The 17463-nt window shown below is 57.7% G+C and overlaps 1 protein-coding gene across 3 annotated transcripts in view; it reads right to left on the bottom strand.

Moving 5' to 3' along the window:
• The window catches only part of GRAMD4 (GRAM domain containing 4), a 101612-nt gene that overhangs the window by 38951 nt on the left and 45198 nt on the right, over positions 1 to 17463 (bottom strand). The window contains exons 2-3 of one of the 3 annotated variants that reach the window (XM_024240124.2): positions 15361 to 15571; positions 5229 to 5349 (exon numbers count right to left, since the gene is read on the bottom strand). In XM_024240124.2, the coding sequence (XP_024095892.1) occupies positions 5229 to 5349; positions 15361 to 15571 (332 nt within the window). Of the gene's footprint in view, positions 1 to 5228; positions 5350 to 14029; positions 14036 to 15360; positions 15572 to 17463 lie in introns of those variants that run through there. The other 2 variants (XM_054543812.2, XM_024240125.3) reach the window with 2 other exon arrangements.

Here is a 17463-nt window from a genome sequence, read left to right as displayed (position 1 = left end):
GCCATCTCTAGAAATCTAAGGTGAAAAGAAACAAATGCACCCAACTCTGTACTGACTTGATAACACAGCGTCAAAGGAAGGAAAAAGTCTTGCCAGTAACTGTCAAACACCATAATCTGTACCTTTCTAGTGGGACAAGCCCTAAGGACAAAAGAACTAGAAACAAATAGAGACTGCATTGAGTAATCTTGTGATATTTTATTTTGAGATTGTGTGTATTATCAAGGGATCAAACAAATGTGTAATGCTGATGATGTTCACTGAGAACCAAGATTTCAGCAAAACAAAGATACAATAAAAGTCTGATAAGGTTAAACAGGCACTTAGGAGTCCTGGATGTGAATTCCAATAGAATTATCTGTATGAACTCCTCAGGCCCAAGCCCTGTCCACTGAGAAGGTCCAGACATGACAGGTCATCAGCAGCCATCAATGCCCCAGAATCCCCATGGAGTGTGTCAATGTCAGCTTCCACCAAAAGGAACCAGGGCTTTATTTCAGAAATGGTCAATTCCAGGAATGAGGCAGGAAATGCTGGCGATGAGCCTGGGATATCTGGTCACACCGAAAAGCAAGGAATCTCTCAGAGACAACTGGGTTGTGTCAAAAGGACTCTCAGAAGCCAACTGAAAGAGGCCCAGAGACAGAACTATGTGAGCATTAATCACATACGAACCAGAATGATCAAAACACGCCAAATATGTTTACATTCACTGTCTCATGAGAATACCAAAAACCCCAGGAAAGCCCAACACCCTCTCTGGTGGATGCTCTCAGAAGATAACGCAACTCATTATTTTGACAACTGGAAAATGAGGGGGGAATCCAACCATGCACCCTGCCCCTTGTCTATGAACTACTCCTCGGCGGAGCCAAACGGCAGACAAAGGGAAGTGTTTTCGGAAATGTGTCAGCTAACAAATGGAGAGAGAATAGCAGAAGTAGAAAATGACCGTTCTGCAACCTCTAATGAAATGATGGCTCTGAGCAATAATCATCAAAGCTGTGACATTAAACAGAGACTGCCTCATGGACGCACACAGCACCACCAACAGAGGGATCATCCCCCGAGGGTCACCCAATCCCGCCACAACCAGGAAGCACAGGGTATGGCCCATGTTAGGCCACCTTCAGCACAGTCCAGAGCAGAGACTGCCCAGCAGGTGACCTGGTCTACCAAGGACAAAAAGTGTGATGCGCAGAGAACCCGCAGGGTCAAGACTGGAGAGAGACACCACCGAGCACAACACACCAACCTCATCTGACTCTTCATTCAGAGAGAGCTGCAAAGCAATCTGAGACCTCATCAGGGACATTTATTTATTTACTTCCTTCCTTCCTTCTTTATTTATTTAGAGATGGGGCTGCACACAGTGGCTCACACCTGTAATCCTAACACTTTGGAAGGTTGATGCAGGCGGATCACCTGAGGTCAACAGTTCGAGACCAGCCTGGCCAACATGGTGAAACCCCGTCTCTATTAAAAATACAAAAATTACCCAGGCATGGAGGTGCGTGCCTGTAATCCCAGCTACTCAGGAGGCTGAGGCCAGAGAATCGCTTGAACCCGGCAGGCAGAGGTTACAGTGAGCCGAGATCGCACCCCTGCACTCCGGCCTGAGTGACACAGTGAGACTCCATCTCTAAATAAATAACTAAATAAATAAATAAAATTAAGAGATGGGGTCTCGCTCTGTCATCCAGGCTGGAGTGCAGCGGCTCAATCCCTATCAGGGAAATTTGAGCTTCAGTTGGACAGCTGATGGTATTAACGAAAAGCTGTTTGCTTTTTTCAGTTGTGATATTAGACTCGTGGCTTTTGTTTTTAAAACACACTGAGCTACCACTACCCACTGAAATATTTACAGCTGAAATGAGAGGATGCTGGCTGGGATTTGCTCCAAAACATCAGCGGGGGGCGGGGGGCGGGGGGCGGGGGGACGGGGCAGGGGGTTGGGGGCAGGGCGAGGGCGTGTCGGGGAAGCCTGCCTGGTCCAGAATCTTGCTGCAGCTAATGGTGGGTTTCAACCAGGGAGGCCCATGACACTCTTTGCTCCATTTCTGGATACATTTGAAATTTTCCATAATTAAAAAATAATCCCCGTGCTCACCACCCCACAGGCTGTCAGAGTTGAACCCAACACTTTTACTTTATGAGCTACCAAGGGGTAAGGGTAAAAGGAGATGCTCCTTTGGCAAATGCTGAGGACAGAGTCACAAATGTTGGTCCAGGGACGCCAGCAGCTCTGTTTGTGACCAAGTGGCCTCATTTCCCTCGGGATCTGCTCGGCCCGAGAGGCGGCCCTGTGGGTTCAGCTGTCTCCATTTTGCAACTTTGTTATCAACAAAGTCTCAAAGCGAATCTGCCTGGACAAGCGTCCCTCCGTCATCCCTCCACCCCACATGCCAGCTCGCCCCTTCTCCTGAACCTTCCCGGGACCCAGCAGAGGGTCCCTGTTGATGCTCACAGATCCTTCCCCTGCACCAAGAGCACCTGCTCCCTGAAAGTGAAACACTGACCCCCTGCCCCATGACTGAAAAACCGTCAATATTCAACCACTTTGACTCACAGAAAGGCAATTAGTGAGGTTCGGCGGATAAGGCAGCCTCTGGTGGTTGATGACTTAACTAGGGTCTGCCAAGCTATGCTCTCCAGGCCAAATAGCACACCCTCCATGCACAGGCCCAGTTGGAAAGTCAACCAAGGGGCCAGCCCCCTGCTGCCACCGCCCAGGGAGAGCCCAGCCTCTCCATTCTCAAAGATCCATCAACTCCAGCGGAGCCACCACTGCAGGCTGGCGAGGTCGCAGGTGGCAGGTCACCAGGACAGTCATCGGGAGGACTGAACCATGTCGGCAGCCCATGTGGGCCAGCCCCTCTCTGCCCAAGCTGGCTCTATGCAACCTAAGGCTCATGGGGAGACCAAGTCACTACACATCACAGCCATAATGTGTCACCAGAGCTGTCCTCAGAACGACCAGTGTCCAGTCCTCAGGGGCCCGAGAAAGCTGTCAGAGTACAGATGGTCATACACATGTGTACACACACGGTTAATACTGCTGCACATCAGCACGCACACGCACATACAGTTAATACTGCCGCAAATGGGCACGCACACGCACACACAGTTAATACTGCTGCACACGGGCACGCACATGCACACACAGTTAACCACCACTGCACACGGGCACACACATGCACACACGGTTAACCACCACTGCACACGCACACACACACAGGGTTTACTGCTGCACACACACACACACAGACCACTGCCGCACATGCACACGTACACACAGGGTTAACCACCGCCACACGCACACACACAGAGTTAACTACTGCTGCACACATACACACAGGGTTAACTACTGCCGCACATGCACACACACACACAGGGTTAACCACCGCCGCACATGCACACACACACACAGGGTTAACTACCGCTGCACATGCTCACGCACAAACACAGGGTTAACTACCGCTGCACACACACACACTGGATTAACTGCCACTGCACACATGTGCACACACACTGGGTTAACTACTGCTGCACACGCGCACGCACACACACACACTGGGTTTTAACCACCACTGCACACGTGCACGTACGTGCACACACAGGGTTAACCACCACCACACACGTGCACACACACACACAGGGTTAACCACCACCACACACGTGCACACACACACAGGGTTAACCACCACCACACACGTGCACACACACACAGGGTTAACCACCACCACACACGTGCACACACACACACAGGGTTAACCACCACCACACACGTGCACACACACACAGGGTTAACCACCACCACACACGTGCACACACACACAGGGTTAACCACCACCACACACGTGCACACACACACAGGGTTAACCACCACCGCACACATGCACACACACGCACACATAGGGTTAACTACCACAGTCTGTATATACACGGTTAACTACTGCCATGGTTAACTACTCACACACATGCACACACAGAGTTAACCACCACTGTACACACACACACTCACACACACACTCATGCACACACCGTTAACCACAGCCACACAAACATGAGCACACAGAGTTCATTATGCCATCTAAGCACACACACAGTCCAGTGCCGTACACACACAGGCTCACTATCACGCTCTGGCCTGTTGCCAGGTGAACCCACAAGGCTGTGTGGACCGGCCTTGGACCCTTGAGCACCAGGTGAGTGCACAGACATGAGAGCACTGGTAACCAAGGACAGGGCACCCAGATGACAATCCTTCTGGCAAAGGCACTGGCTGTCTGGTACACAGCATGGAAGAGACCTTGGCTGGGCACGACACCCAGAAGGGAGTGACCTGCGCACCCCGGTCCTAAGCCCCTGTCTGTCACAAATGGGGGCTCCATGTAGTTCACAAGTGACTGGCTCTGGACACACAGGAGCGTAGTAACAAGAATTCCACCATAGTGTCAGCTGTGAAAACCACACGCAGCAGAGTCGCTGGCAGGAACTTTGGGACTCATCTGCCTGGCACTGTCTTACTGGTAAGTGGCCTCTTACTAGTCAGGCATCACCTTGTGAACCCTCTGTGCCTCAGTTTCCACATCTGGACAACAGGGAGGACACAGGTGGGGAGAGAGGCTCAAGAGCAATACACCAAGTGGGGCCAAGCCTGCGAGCCCCTCCTGTAAGAATCTCTGCCATTCTCACTGCTGCAGAGTCCGAAGCCCAGCAAGCCAGGCACGCCTGGCCAAGGCCAGTGGACGCCAGAGCCTACTGCCCCACCTCCCTCCTGGACACACAAACCAATCAGAACAAACGAAGATTTCAGAGTCCTTCCAAAAGCTCTGAAAAAGTCCGAGCTACCCATTGGGAATGCAAGGGACCAATCCACTAAAATAATTACAATTTTCTCAGAACATTTCACTCCTTTTCCCCTGAGACTCTCCTTTACCCCACAGGGGAAAGGCCCCCACGACCCCAGCCCAGCCCCTGCGGAGCAACCTTGAGTGCCGGCTTAGCAGGGCTGCAAGGGAGGCTCAAACGCAGAGACAGAGGCTGTGCCGGGACCACCCAACCCAAAGGGCCACGCCGGAGCCACAGCTGCCCAGGGCTCGCGTCCAGCGATGGAGCCTGCCTGGGTCTTCACCAGACCCAGCTCCTGGGCAAGACGACATCCCCCATCTCAGCCACCCTGACCCACCTTGTCCCATCCCCTCCAAGCGCTTTCTGGTACTCACGTAAGAAGTGTTTTTCCAATAAGGCAATTTCCAGGTGACCTTTGATCTCATTCAGTCGATCAAACTCTGTCCGGTTAAAGTCCTGGACTCCTGTGGCCATGATGAGGGTCCCTGGACCAGCCTAGAAGAAAAACACCAAAAGCTCAGAGGGGCCACCTGTGGCATCCTGGGTCTGCACCACTCAGTTCCCCCAGAGGTGCCCAGGGGCCCCAGGATGGCAGCAGTGGCATGTGAAAGGGACCAGCAGCTGCAGTCTCTGGACATGGGGACGACGCAGCAGTCAGATGGGGCGACGGAGCCCCCAGCATAAGACCCGTGTCTGTCTATCCAGCCTCCTCTGTTGGGGGCAGGGACATCTCAGAGAATGTGGATATCCTCAGAGCCCCTGTAAGGCTGACTTTAAGAAATATCTTAAAAATGGAGGCTGGGCACAGTGCCTCATGCTTGTAATCCCAGCATTTTGGGAGGCCGAGGCCGGTGGATCACGAGGTCAGGAGATCGAGACCACGGTGAAACCCTGTCTCTACTAAAAAATACAAAAAATTAGCCGGGCGCAGTGGCGGGCACCTGTAGTCCCAGCTACTCGGGAGGCTGAGGCAGGAGAATGGCATGAACCCAGGAGGAGGAGCTTGCAGTGAGCCGAGATCGCGCCACTGCACTCCAGCCTGGGTGACAGAGCGAGACTCCATCTCAAAAAAAAAAAAAAAAAGGAAACCGGATGAGTGGCGCTAAGTCTCTTGATGGTTGTGATCCTGATCTCCTCGGGCTGCAGAGGGAAGAAAACCCTGGAACTGTGCTGGCCCCAGGTGTCCGGCTGGCCGTGCCAGAGCCAGGCCCTCACACCTGAGTGGAGGCTGCGGGTGCCTCCACGAGCCACACTGAGTAGATCGGAGAGACTGGCCCCTGGGCAGAAGGGTTTGCAGCAACCGAGGTGAGCAAACTCCAAACAGCGGCCTCGGCGTCCTGTCTGCTCCATGAAAACCACGGCTCACAGCCCCAGTGAGCCACAGCAGACTCCAAACAGGGGCCTCGTCATCCCGTCTGCTCCACAAAAACCCCAGCTCAGAGCCCCAGCAAGCCTGGATGGGCTCGAGTTACAGGCCACGGCTGCCTGATGCCTGGAGCCCAGGGACTGGGCACAGGCGGCCGTTCCACATCCTGCTGATGGGACAGAAAGCAGGGGCCGTGCCTGGCACAGCCAGGCCTGCCTGGGCCCCACACTGGATGCCACACAGTCACCCTCCACGTTGCATCCTGCTAGGGACCTGGTGAGGGACAGCACACAAGTGAGTACCCCACCACAGGACAGCAGGGACCCAATTTCTCCAGCTGGGTCCTCAGACTTCCTCCTCCAGAGCCAGGTAACGGGTGTGCGGCTTCGACGAGGCCACCCGGAGCAGCACCGCAACGGCTCCTTGCACATGTATCACCCACGCTGTGGCCACAGCCCAGGAAGAAAGCTTCGGAAACCAGCAGCTTCTGGGCGGGGCACTCTGGCTGTGGCTGCCCCGTTCTGGGTGCCTGACCTCCCACGCTTTCAGCTGCTCTGGCTGCTGGGGCAAGAGTTCCCAGGGCATGAGCAGAGGCAGGGTGATTCCATCTGTCCTGCCCACTGGAGGGGCCCTGCGGGTGCTGCTTGGGGTCTGTCCCAGCACTGACAGATGAGGAGTAGACATGGGACGCCTGTTCTGGGAGGCCAGCGGAGCCCAGGTGCTGGGAGCTGGGATCTCACAAGCACCTGTCCAGGAGGACAGAAGCTCCAAAAGAGTCCTGAGGCGGTCACACAACCCCACCTGTGCTCCAGCTTACGCTGGAGACACGGGTCTGGGGCTCCAAGCTGACCCTGGAAGCTCAAGACGCAGGTGCCGCCAGACTAGGACCCCAGCTGGGGCCCCAGGACAGACCCCGGGGGCTAAACGTCCCCATGAAGGTGGCTCTGACATAGACAGCCTAGAAAAGGTTCACCTGAGTGGGCAGGGGCCTGGGTGCCCCCACACGCAGCCAGGAGGAGGCACACTGCAAAGCCTGCAGCCGGACCCCTACACCGCCCTGCGCTGTTTCTCTCCAGTCCTCATCTTTCAGACACAGACCCTGGCGTGTTTCAGACAGAATGAGAACGTGCCTGGGACCTGCTCCAGAGTCATCCAGTGGCTGGGGGGGTGCGGGGCAGGGAGGACACGGCCACCCAGGACAGGAGTGGTCAGGGGTGGGGAGCAGGGAGGACACAGCTCCCCTGGACAGGAGTGGCCGGGGGTGGGGGCAGGGAGGATACGGCTCCCCAGGACAGGAGTGGCCGGGGGTGGGGGCGGGGAGGACACGGCTCCCCAGGACAGGAGTGGCCGGGGGTGGGGGCGGGGAGGACACGGCTCCCCAGGACAGGAGTGGCCAGGGGTGGGGGTGGGGAGGACACGGCTCCCCAGGACAGGAGTGGCTGGGGGCGGGGGTGGGGAGGACACGGCTCCCCAGGACAGGAGTGGCCAGGGGTGGTACCAACCACGAAGGGACGAAGGACACTTGGGCTCCCAGCTCGCTGCTCTCTAGTTCAAAAGCGTGCTGGACATTTTGAATGTTTTCTATTATGATTTCTTTTTTTTTGAGATGGTGAAGTCTCACTCTGTCGCCCAGGCTGGAGTGCAATGACGTGATCTCGGCTCACTGCAACCTCTACCTCCCAGGTTCAAGCCATTCTCCTGCCTCAGCCTCCCAAGTAGCTGGAATTACAGGTGCCTGCCACCATACCCGGCTAATTTTTTTTTTGTATTTTTAGTACAGACGGGGTTTCACCATGTTGCCCAGGCTGGTCTTGAACTCCTAGCCTCAGGTGATCCACCTGCCTTAGCCTCCCAAAGTGCTGGGATTTCAGGCATGAGTCACCGTGCCCAGCCTATTATGAATATTTTTAAAGATCTCAAACACAGAAACTGTAGGCCACGCGCTACCTGCTTGCCCCGACCCACTTGCCCCCACGTGCTCTGGGCAGTTCTGGGACCCCTGACCGTGGACCAAGGACCAGGCTGGCACCTGGCTCCTGCCTTTGCCCCTTCTCCCATTTGCCCACCCTTGCTCCTGCACAGCTGGGCACGCCGTCTGCCCCTTCGCTGAGTCTGCCTTGGGCTGGTGTTTGCAGATGCACACCTATCTCTTCCTCTCCTCTGTCTCCCCTTCCTTAGGTTTCTTATCTACGTAGCTTCCAGAAGTTTCTCTCCATTTTCCTTGCATTTGAGTCAAACCTAGCCACCCTGCCCACAGCGGTTGCAAGGTAAGGTCAGAGACAGGAATGTGCCTGTCTAGAGGAGAAGGAGGTCATAAACATGAAGCTGAAATGAGACCCAGCAGCCGGGCACCTCTGCAGCCTCGCTCCCCACCAAGGGAACCTGCCACACTCCCCCAGCCCTCGGCAGGGCCCACCTTCAAGAGGCATTTTCCAAATACTTCACTTACTCTGTTTACAATGGCTCCTTGCAGGTGCAAAGGGCAGGTGTGTGCCTGGGGCCAGTGGGCCTGTTCACTCCCAACTGTCTGCTGAGAGCATGGGCACCAGGGGTGAGACAGACCAGAGGGTGGCCCAGGAGTAACGTGGCCCATGCAGGATGATGGAGGCCTGGCCTGGGAGACCTCAGTGCTTATCATGAATCTTCTAACCGGGAAGGCGGCCTAAACAACCACCAAGTATCCCACGTCCCAGCTCCACGCTGAGGACATAAAACACCCCCTGTACAGCCGGGACCTCCGGAGCCCACCCAGCCCACCTCCTGCCTACACCCCATGGACACCCTGCTTGGAACTAGGGGTTGCCTTTCCCACAACGGATTCCTCCTAGGATTGTCTCAAGTGATGCTGGAGAGAGAGGACCCCTTTCCTCTTGGTGACAAGGCAGGCTGGGGTCCCCAGGAAGTCAGTGGCCTTGGCCTCCTCCAGCTGGGGACTCCCGTTGGCAGCGGCAGCAAGGACGTCGACCCATGAAGAAAGCAGGGCCGTCCAGAGCTCGCAGTTGCCGGGCTCCCAGGCCAGGAGCAGCCTTCATCAGGAGTCCTTGAAACAGCCCCACACAGCCAGCCCTTCCCTGGGACAGACACGAGCAAAGGCTGCCTGGAATTCAGGGACAAAGACAGGATGGGCATCCATGCCACCTCGTCCAAGTCTCCACCTTCACTAGGTGGGGGGCTCCCCAGGGAGGGCAGGAGAGGGAGCCACACTTTAAACAGTTCTATTCCCATGGGAAACGTCCCAGTGCCCCAACTCAAAACAGTATCCACCTGTGACAAGGACAGACAATGCTGGCACTGGGGGCAGGGAAGGAAGGCCCACGGGCGGGCAGACAGATGGAACCAGGGCAGCTGGGGGCCCCCTGGCTTCCGAGGAGCCTGGGCTGTGGCATACTCTCGGGGAGGCCTGGGGAAAACAGTTGGACCATGCCACCCTGTTCCAGCACGTCAGCCCGGGCAGGGCTGCTTCCTGGAGGCTGAGGAGTTGGAGAAGAGCTTGGAGGCTCCCATCTGCCTCTGCCCACTCAGCCCTACAAATAAGTGTGCTCTTCCCTCCCCACCCCCATCCCCACCGGGCGGGGGGCTGTGTGGGTCCCCATAACAGACACGTGGCAAGGGGCCAGAGGCCTGCGTGGAAAGGCTCTGCCCAGTGCAGAGGCGGAAAATTCAACTCCGCCACGCCCAGCACCCTCCCCAGCAAGCACAGGCAGCGTCATGCGGGTGACCTGGCGCCAACCCTGTCTCCGATGGCTGCTCCAGGCCCACGAGGGCTGGGCCCCGTGGTCTCCACCCAGTCCTGGGATTCCACAGCCCAGCTGGGAGCCACCTGGATACCAGGGTGGTGAGGACTGGCTCTGCGGGACTCACCAATGAACAAGGGGTCCCCTATCGGGACACAAGGCCCTGGGGTGCTGCCCTGAAATGCTGGGGTCTGAATCCTTCTGCAAGCCCTGTGGGTCCCTCCAGCTGACCCCTTCTCAGACCTACGGAGAAGCTACCCTGAGCTGGAGTCAGAGGCCTGGACTCAGAACTCCAAGGGTGCAGGACACCAAGGCTGTGGCGCTGTCACTATAAAACCAGAGTGGTGGGCCTGGCCATTTCTCAGTTCTTCGGCTTTTCTAGAACTGTTTTCTCCAACTTTTGCCTCAACTGAAACCTGTGGCCCTCTCAAGATGGGGCGTGGGTCTTCTGAGGATGTCTCCCATCTCCTGCCTCCTGGTCGGGGGTCACCCCAGACGCTGCCTCAGCCCTAAGCGTGCCCACCTCCTCCTCGCCACCTCTCCTTCCAGCCGGCACCGGCCACACAGTCACCCGTCTCTTCCGCCTTTACCTCCCCTTCCCAGCCCAGCCTCGTGGGCCCCCCAAGCCCATCCAGGGCCCCTCCAACCTTCCCCTCCCAAGCAGGTCTGGGTTCTACTCTCAGCCACTTTGTCCCAGGACACAAACAGCCCACAACGAAAGGAAGCAGGAATGAAGCTGAGCACACCTGGAGGACATGGTGCTCGGTGACAGAGGCCAGAGATGAAAAGACACACGCTGTAAGGTTCCACCCATCCCCCATCTCCCATCCCCAGGAGACGAAAGGACACAGGCTGTGAGGTTCTACCCATCCCCGGTCCCCAGGAGACGAAAGGACACAGGCTGTGAGGTTCTACCCATCCCCGGTCCCCAGGAGACGAAAGGACACAGGCTGTGAGGTTCTACCCATCCCCGGTCCCCAGGAGACGAAAGGACACAGGCTGTGAGGTTCTACCCATCCCCGGTCCCCAGGAGACGAAAGGACACAGGCTGTGAGGTTCTACCCATCCCCGGTCCCCAGGAGACGAAAGGACACAGGCTGTGAGGTTCTACCCATCCCTGGTCTCCAGGAGTCACATTCAGAGACAGGAGGCGGAATGCAGGCTGCCAGGGTGGGGCAGGGAGGAATTCCCACCAGGGAGCTGGCGTGTGACACATGCTGGGCCTCAGTCTGGGATGACGAAAGGTTCTGGAGGTTGAGGTGGCGATGGTGGCACAACAGAGGGCATGTGCTCCGTGCCGCTGAACCGCACACTGATGGTGAAAATGAAAATGGTGCATTCTATGCTCTGTGTATTTTACCACAACAAATAAAAAGAATGAAGCCTACATGTGTGCAAAGATGACCAACTTCCTGCGTAACAAAAGCCATGCAACCTACAGCCACTCGGCACTGCCGTCTTGCCCCTCAGGGCGGCAGAGAAAGAAGCCTGAGAACAGCGCGGAGGCTGGGGTGGGGGCACACGGCCCTCGGGGGGCTACGGAGGGCACACCGCGGAGGCCGGGGTGAGGGCACACGGCCCTCGGGGGGCTACGGAGGGCACACCACACAGCTGCCAGGACCACCACACAGGCACACTCGGTCCAGCACTTCCACCAAGAGTGCCGCAGCCCACATGGGCACCAGGATGCCAGGAGTGATGGACGCTAAAAGCCACAAGCACCTGCGGTCCCTCAGTGGGGACAGATTAGCTGAAGTGACAAACATCCCAGGGCGAGATCCTGAGCTGCTGCCAGGAGTGAGGCTGCTTGGGGTCCGCCACGGAAGAGCTCCTGGAGCATTGAGAGGGGCGGTCAGAGCACCCCAGGCTGCAAGGTGGGCTCCTGTCTGAACCTGCCCCTCCAGGGAAACCCTCAGACCCTACCGGTGGGCACGGAGGATGGCACAGCTTCACGGGAGAATGCGGTGGATCCTGGGAAACGGCAACCTCGGGCCTCTGCATGGCCCAGCGAGACCATGTGGAAACACGTGCACACAAACACTCAATCGCAGGCATTCAGCCTTATTCATCACAGTCTAAGAGTGGGAACCGCCAGAGTGCCCACAACAGATCAATGAATAAAAACAATAGGCCGGGCACGGTGGCTCACGCCTGTAATCCCAGCACTCTGGGAGGCTGAGGCGGGTGGATTGCCTGAGCTCAGGAGTTCGAGACCAGCCTGGGCAACGTGGCAAAACCCCATCTCTACTAAAAATACAAAATATTAGCCGGGCGTGGTGGTGTGTGCCTGTAATCCCAGCTACTCAGGAGGCTGAGGCACGAGAATCGCTTGAACCTGGGAGGTGGAGATTGCAGTGAGCCGAGATCACACCACTGCACTCCAGCCTGGGTGACAGAGTGAGACTCTGTCTCAAAAAAAAAAAAAAGAAAAAGAAAATGTGGCCTGGCCATATGATGAAATAGGTTCAGCCATAAAAAGGCAGGCGGCACCAATACACACTGCAGCATGGATGAACCTTGCGTCCCTTATTCGAGCAAAGGACAGACACACGAGGTCTCGTGTTATATGACATGCCCCAAATCCATCAACAGAAAGTAGGCTGGCCGCTGGTGGGGTGGGGGGCCGAGGGAAATGGGAGTGACCACTAAAGGAATGGGGTCTCTTTCAGGTGATGAAAATCTTTTAAAACTGACTGTAGTAATGGTCGCACAGCATTGTAAATATGCTATTAATGAAACCCGAGTCGCACACTTTTAGTGGGTGAACTGTATACTGGGTGGGAGTATCTCGATCAAGCTGTTATAAAACCAACCCCCAAGGCCTCTGTGCCTGAGCCCAGGTCTCAGGATGTTTCTGGGAGGCTGCCCGTCTGAAGAAGGGTGATGAGAGGGGACCTCGGAAGGAGGAGGGCAACGCTGCACAGCCCTCCACCCCGGGGGCCTCGTGAGCCTGGCCTGGAGCAGCATCTACATGCTACAGGAACGAGGCTTCGCAAAGGAGCCCTGGAACTGGGAGGAGGGTTTAGCGAATCAATATTTCACGGTCATTAATAATTACAACTCCCTCCAAGCTAACCATAAGCAAGACGTCAGCCACGTACGTTTCACTTGTTATCTCATTTAATCCTTAAAGCAGGCCTGGGGGTGGATGAGACTGCCGTCCCCCTTAAAAGCTGAGGACACTGAGGCTCAGGTCCAGGTTATACAGCTAAGGAGCTCAGCCTGGTCTCTGCGGTCAGCACCTGACCTGCAGTCAGCACGATGCCCTCAGCGGGGCCCTGCTCGCCCACACTAGGAATCTCCTGGGATTCCGGACATCCGAGTGCCTGAGGTGGTTTCCCCCCACATCCCCTCACAGCCTCGAGGAAGGGGGGCCCCAGTCCACAGGCTGACCTTGCCCTGGCCTCTGCAGCATTTGCCCCTACTCGGTGGGCTCCTTCTCAACTCAACATGCCCCCTCAAGCCCCCTTGTGCCTCGTGGACCACCACCTGCCCACCGGAGCTGGTCCAGACCACGGCCTGCCTCTCCTGTGACCCCAGCAACCCTGCTGGCACTACACCCCCTGCCACCCCAGAAGCCACATTCTCTAAGCTACTCCCCAGATATCACCCTGGAGCGGCCAGCTCTGACATTGACTCTCCCCTGCAGGGGATCCCTGATGCCCCCCAAATCCAGATGTTCTGCCCCAGGTGAAGACCCCCATGATCCCACAGCCCTACCTCCTGCTGCTCCAACCAGACCAATACCTGCAACCCTGGACCTGGCCCCTTCACTCCAGCCCTCCACCCGCCCCTCAGACACCACGCACACACTCAGTCCACCCGCCCCTCAGACACCAACGCACACACTCAATCCACCCACCCCTCAGACACCAACACACACATTCAGTCCACCCGCCCCTCAGACACCACGCACACACTCAATCTACTCGCCCCTCAGACACCACGCACACACTCAGTCCGTCTCTGACCAGCAAGGGCAGGACACGAACCTGCCTGAGTCCACGCTTGGCCCGGCCACAGAGGACAGGGACGAAACCCCAGCCCACACCAGGGGACGAGGACAGGTACTCACAGGGTCCCTCAGGCGGGAGGGTCCCTACCTAGACAACACCTGGAGCAGGACAGACGGATGGCGGAGAGGGAGCTGGGGAAACAGCCCCGCTCTGGCCTTTGCGTGGGATCCCTGTCACCCCTCCCTGTTGAACCATGTGTGTGTGTGGAGGGAGATTTTTGTTCCTGAGACACCCACCACATGCTCAGCACAAAGACCACCATTGGAGAATCGTGGCCCATGCCCTCCGTGCCAGCTCCAGCCAGAGGTGGATGAGACACAGCTCTCCGGCGAGGGCAGGCCCCTGCCGTTCTGCCACATAACCTGCACGAGGGCAGACACCCACCTGGGTCCCGGTCCACCCTCAGGACCAACCACAACCTTTGCCTGGGGATGGCCGATCCCGGCAGGCCGGGCACTCTGTGCTCTGTAGTGATGCCCCAGGAAGCCAAGTGGCCCCACCTGCCTGGTCGGGCAGTGTCGAGAGAGCAGCAGCAGCAGTAAATTATTAATTCCTGCTGAAAGCAACGCACAGTCACTGTCCTGTTACAAAGCATTAGCAACGCGAGGAGCCAGGGAAGGCTGGCGCTCCCAGGCCACACCTGGAAAGAAGACCTGGCTCAGGGGCTGGAGGAGGAAACCAGTTGGACACCAAATTTGGTGTGTGCACACCGGGAGGAGCTAGAGGCCACGCTGGGCCAGAGGAGGGGCCGCAGGGAGCCCAGCCCACCATGCTTCGGGCCCCGCCCCGGCCCCCACCAAATGCAAGTTTCTGCAAGGCAGGGCCTGCTCCTGCCTGGCTCCCGCCTGCCTCCCCACCTGGCTCCCACCCAGGGCCCAGGGCCTAGCTGAGGTGCTCCGTGGGTATTTGCTGTCCCCCCAGCTGGCCACAGGCCCAGCCCTGACTCCGCGTGGCTGATGAGGGCCCAGCCTGGGATCAGCCAGCTTTGGGGGCTGGAAACGTGCACTTTGGCTTGACCAGAAGACAAGCCAGGCACCAGCAGCTTCCAGACAACGCCCGCCCTGCTCCAGCCGCATGTCAGCGTTCCCAGGGCCAGGCCGAGGTTTCCGCGCCACACGTGGTGAGAAGTCTGCCACCCACCCAGAAAAGCCAGTGAGGAAAACCAATCCAGCCGCTGATCAGACCTGGGAACACAGAAGGCTTGGTGTGGCAGCACCGCGGCCCCATGAGGTCTGCAGGGGTCAGAAGCAGGTGAGACAGAGAGTCAGGCCCAGTCCATCTCTGACCAGCATGGGCAGGACACGAATCTGCCTGAGTCCACGCTCGGCCCAGCCACAGAGGACGGGGACGACACCCCAGCCCACACCGGGGGACGAGGACAGGTACTCACAGGGTCCCTCAGCTCCTCGCTGTCCCGGGGCGAGGTCCGCGATACCTTCAGGGGGATTTCGTCGCTGCATTCGGTGTCCGAGGCATTTGGAGACTCCGCTAGATCGAGGAAGTCATCTCTCTTGTGACCTCTGAACCTGATTTTGTCTAACCTCCTTAGCATGTTCAGCACTGAGCTCCTCTGCTTCACCCTAACATGACGCTCGGGCTCCCTGCAAGAGAGGGGTACGGTCACTCTCCCGCTCGCCACTGTCCCTCCCACACACACCTCCAATCCCCACGAGCCAGCTCCCAGACGCAGGGCACGGCCGGTCCAGCTTTCCAGAGAAAACCCTGACCCAGAGACCCCCGCCCTGCACCCACCAGGTGGGGCCCTTGGCCACCCCACCCAGCCCAGCCTGGTCAGCACTGAGCTGCGTCCTTGCCTCCCACCAAGCAAGGCCCCCAGGTCCCAGCAGGCAGAAGGAAACCAGGGTTCTCAGCCTGGCTCGGCGAGGCGGTGCGCAGGCGCAAGGGAAGAATGCTGCTCTGGAATTGGGAAGGAGGGCCAGCCATGCCGAAAGGTTGCCTAACAAACCGTCAAGAACGTGGTCAACACGACGCCCACATACACCACCAGGATGGCAGCCACGCCTGGAAACCAGCAGATGCGTGTGCTAGGGATGCCTTGGTTGATTCTCTCCTGGACCTAGGGGACCTGGCCTTGTGTCCTACCTGCTCCACCTGGCCCTGGCTCCCAGGACTCCGCCCACACTGCTCCCTCTGCCTAAAGCATGTTCCTACTCGCCATGCGACCAGGCTCGTACTCAGACACATTCAGATCGTACCACCTCCCAGAAGCCCTCCCAGAGATAGCGGGGTCAGGCACCCACGGCCAGCTGTGCCTCCTGTCCCAGCCCCCATGCCTGTCTCCTCCTCTAATCAACATAGAAACCTGGTCACACTGAGGTGCAAGTTACTGTGTGCTGCATCAGGACACACGTAATTCACACACACCACGTGCCAAAGGGTGTATGTGTCGTGGGGTGCTGCTCCCCACATCGCTGCCCCACCTGGCCAGCAACACCAAGGCACCCCCAAAAGCCGGGAGGCCAGGATCAGTGGCCCACAGGAGGGGCCAGCCAGGCAGGGAGAGGCCACCCAGCCTCAGCCCCATCACGCAGCTCCACGGCCTGGATGCCTCTCCCAAAACCCGTCCCCGTGGGAGGACTGCTCTGTACACGCCGGTCCTGCCACTGACAAGCTTTCTGAGCTGACATTTTTGCCTCTGAAAATGGAAAGATGCCAGTAAGGCAAAGGTATCCGGGAATTCAAGACAGGGCGACTGGGCCAGGCGCAAGGAAAGGGGGCGGGGAGTGATCCCTGGCAGGGGTATTTCCCGAACTTCCTGCTTGGGGCGGGCAGCATGGCAGGGAAGCACTGAGAGCAAGGTCAGATCCAGCTCCGACGTGTCTGCCCCGCCTCCAAAGCCTCCTCCGCTTTCCTCAGCATCACAGTTCGTGGCAAGAAGTCTCATTAACAGTGAGGACCAAAGACACAGAATACACTAGAACCCGCTCTGAGCCACAGAGCTGCGGAGGCTCCCAGCATGGTGAGGGGAGGGGAGGCTCTCCTGGGATGGGCACTTGAGTATTCCTGATGCCGGCCCTGCTGCAAAACCCACAGGACGCTGGGCACGGTGGCTCACGCCTGTAATTCCAGCACTTTGGGAGGCCGAGGAAGGCGGATCACAAAGTCGGGAGATTGAGACCATCCTAGCTAACACGGTGAAACCCCATCTCCACTAAAAATACAAAAAATTAGCCGGGTGCAGGGGAGGGCGCCTGTAGTCCCAGCTACTCGGGAGGCTGAGACGGAGAATGGCATGAACCCAGGAGGAGGAGCTTGCAGTGAGCTGAGATCCCACCACTGCACTCCAGCCTGGGCGACAGAGTGAGACTCCGTCTCAAAAAAAAAAAAAAACCCACAGAACACAGGCTCTACGGGGAGCCGTCCTGATGCCCAGCATCCCCTGGAAGCTGGGAGGACCCCAGGAGGGGGCTGTGGGTGATGGGGAGGTAGCAACTGCTGCTCATAGGCTGGGGGGGCATGAGCCAGCCATTTG

The sequence above is a fragment of the Pongo abelii genome, chromosome 23 (genome assembly GCF_028885655.2).
Source record: "Pongo abelii isolate AG06213 chromosome 23, NHGRI_mPonAbe1-v2.0_pri, whole genome shotgun sequence".
Taxonomy (NCBI): Eukaryota; Metazoa; Chordata; class Mammalia; order Primates; family Hominidae; genus Pongo; species Pongo abelii.
This window is presented reverse-complemented; position numbering and strand designations above follow the sequence as displayed.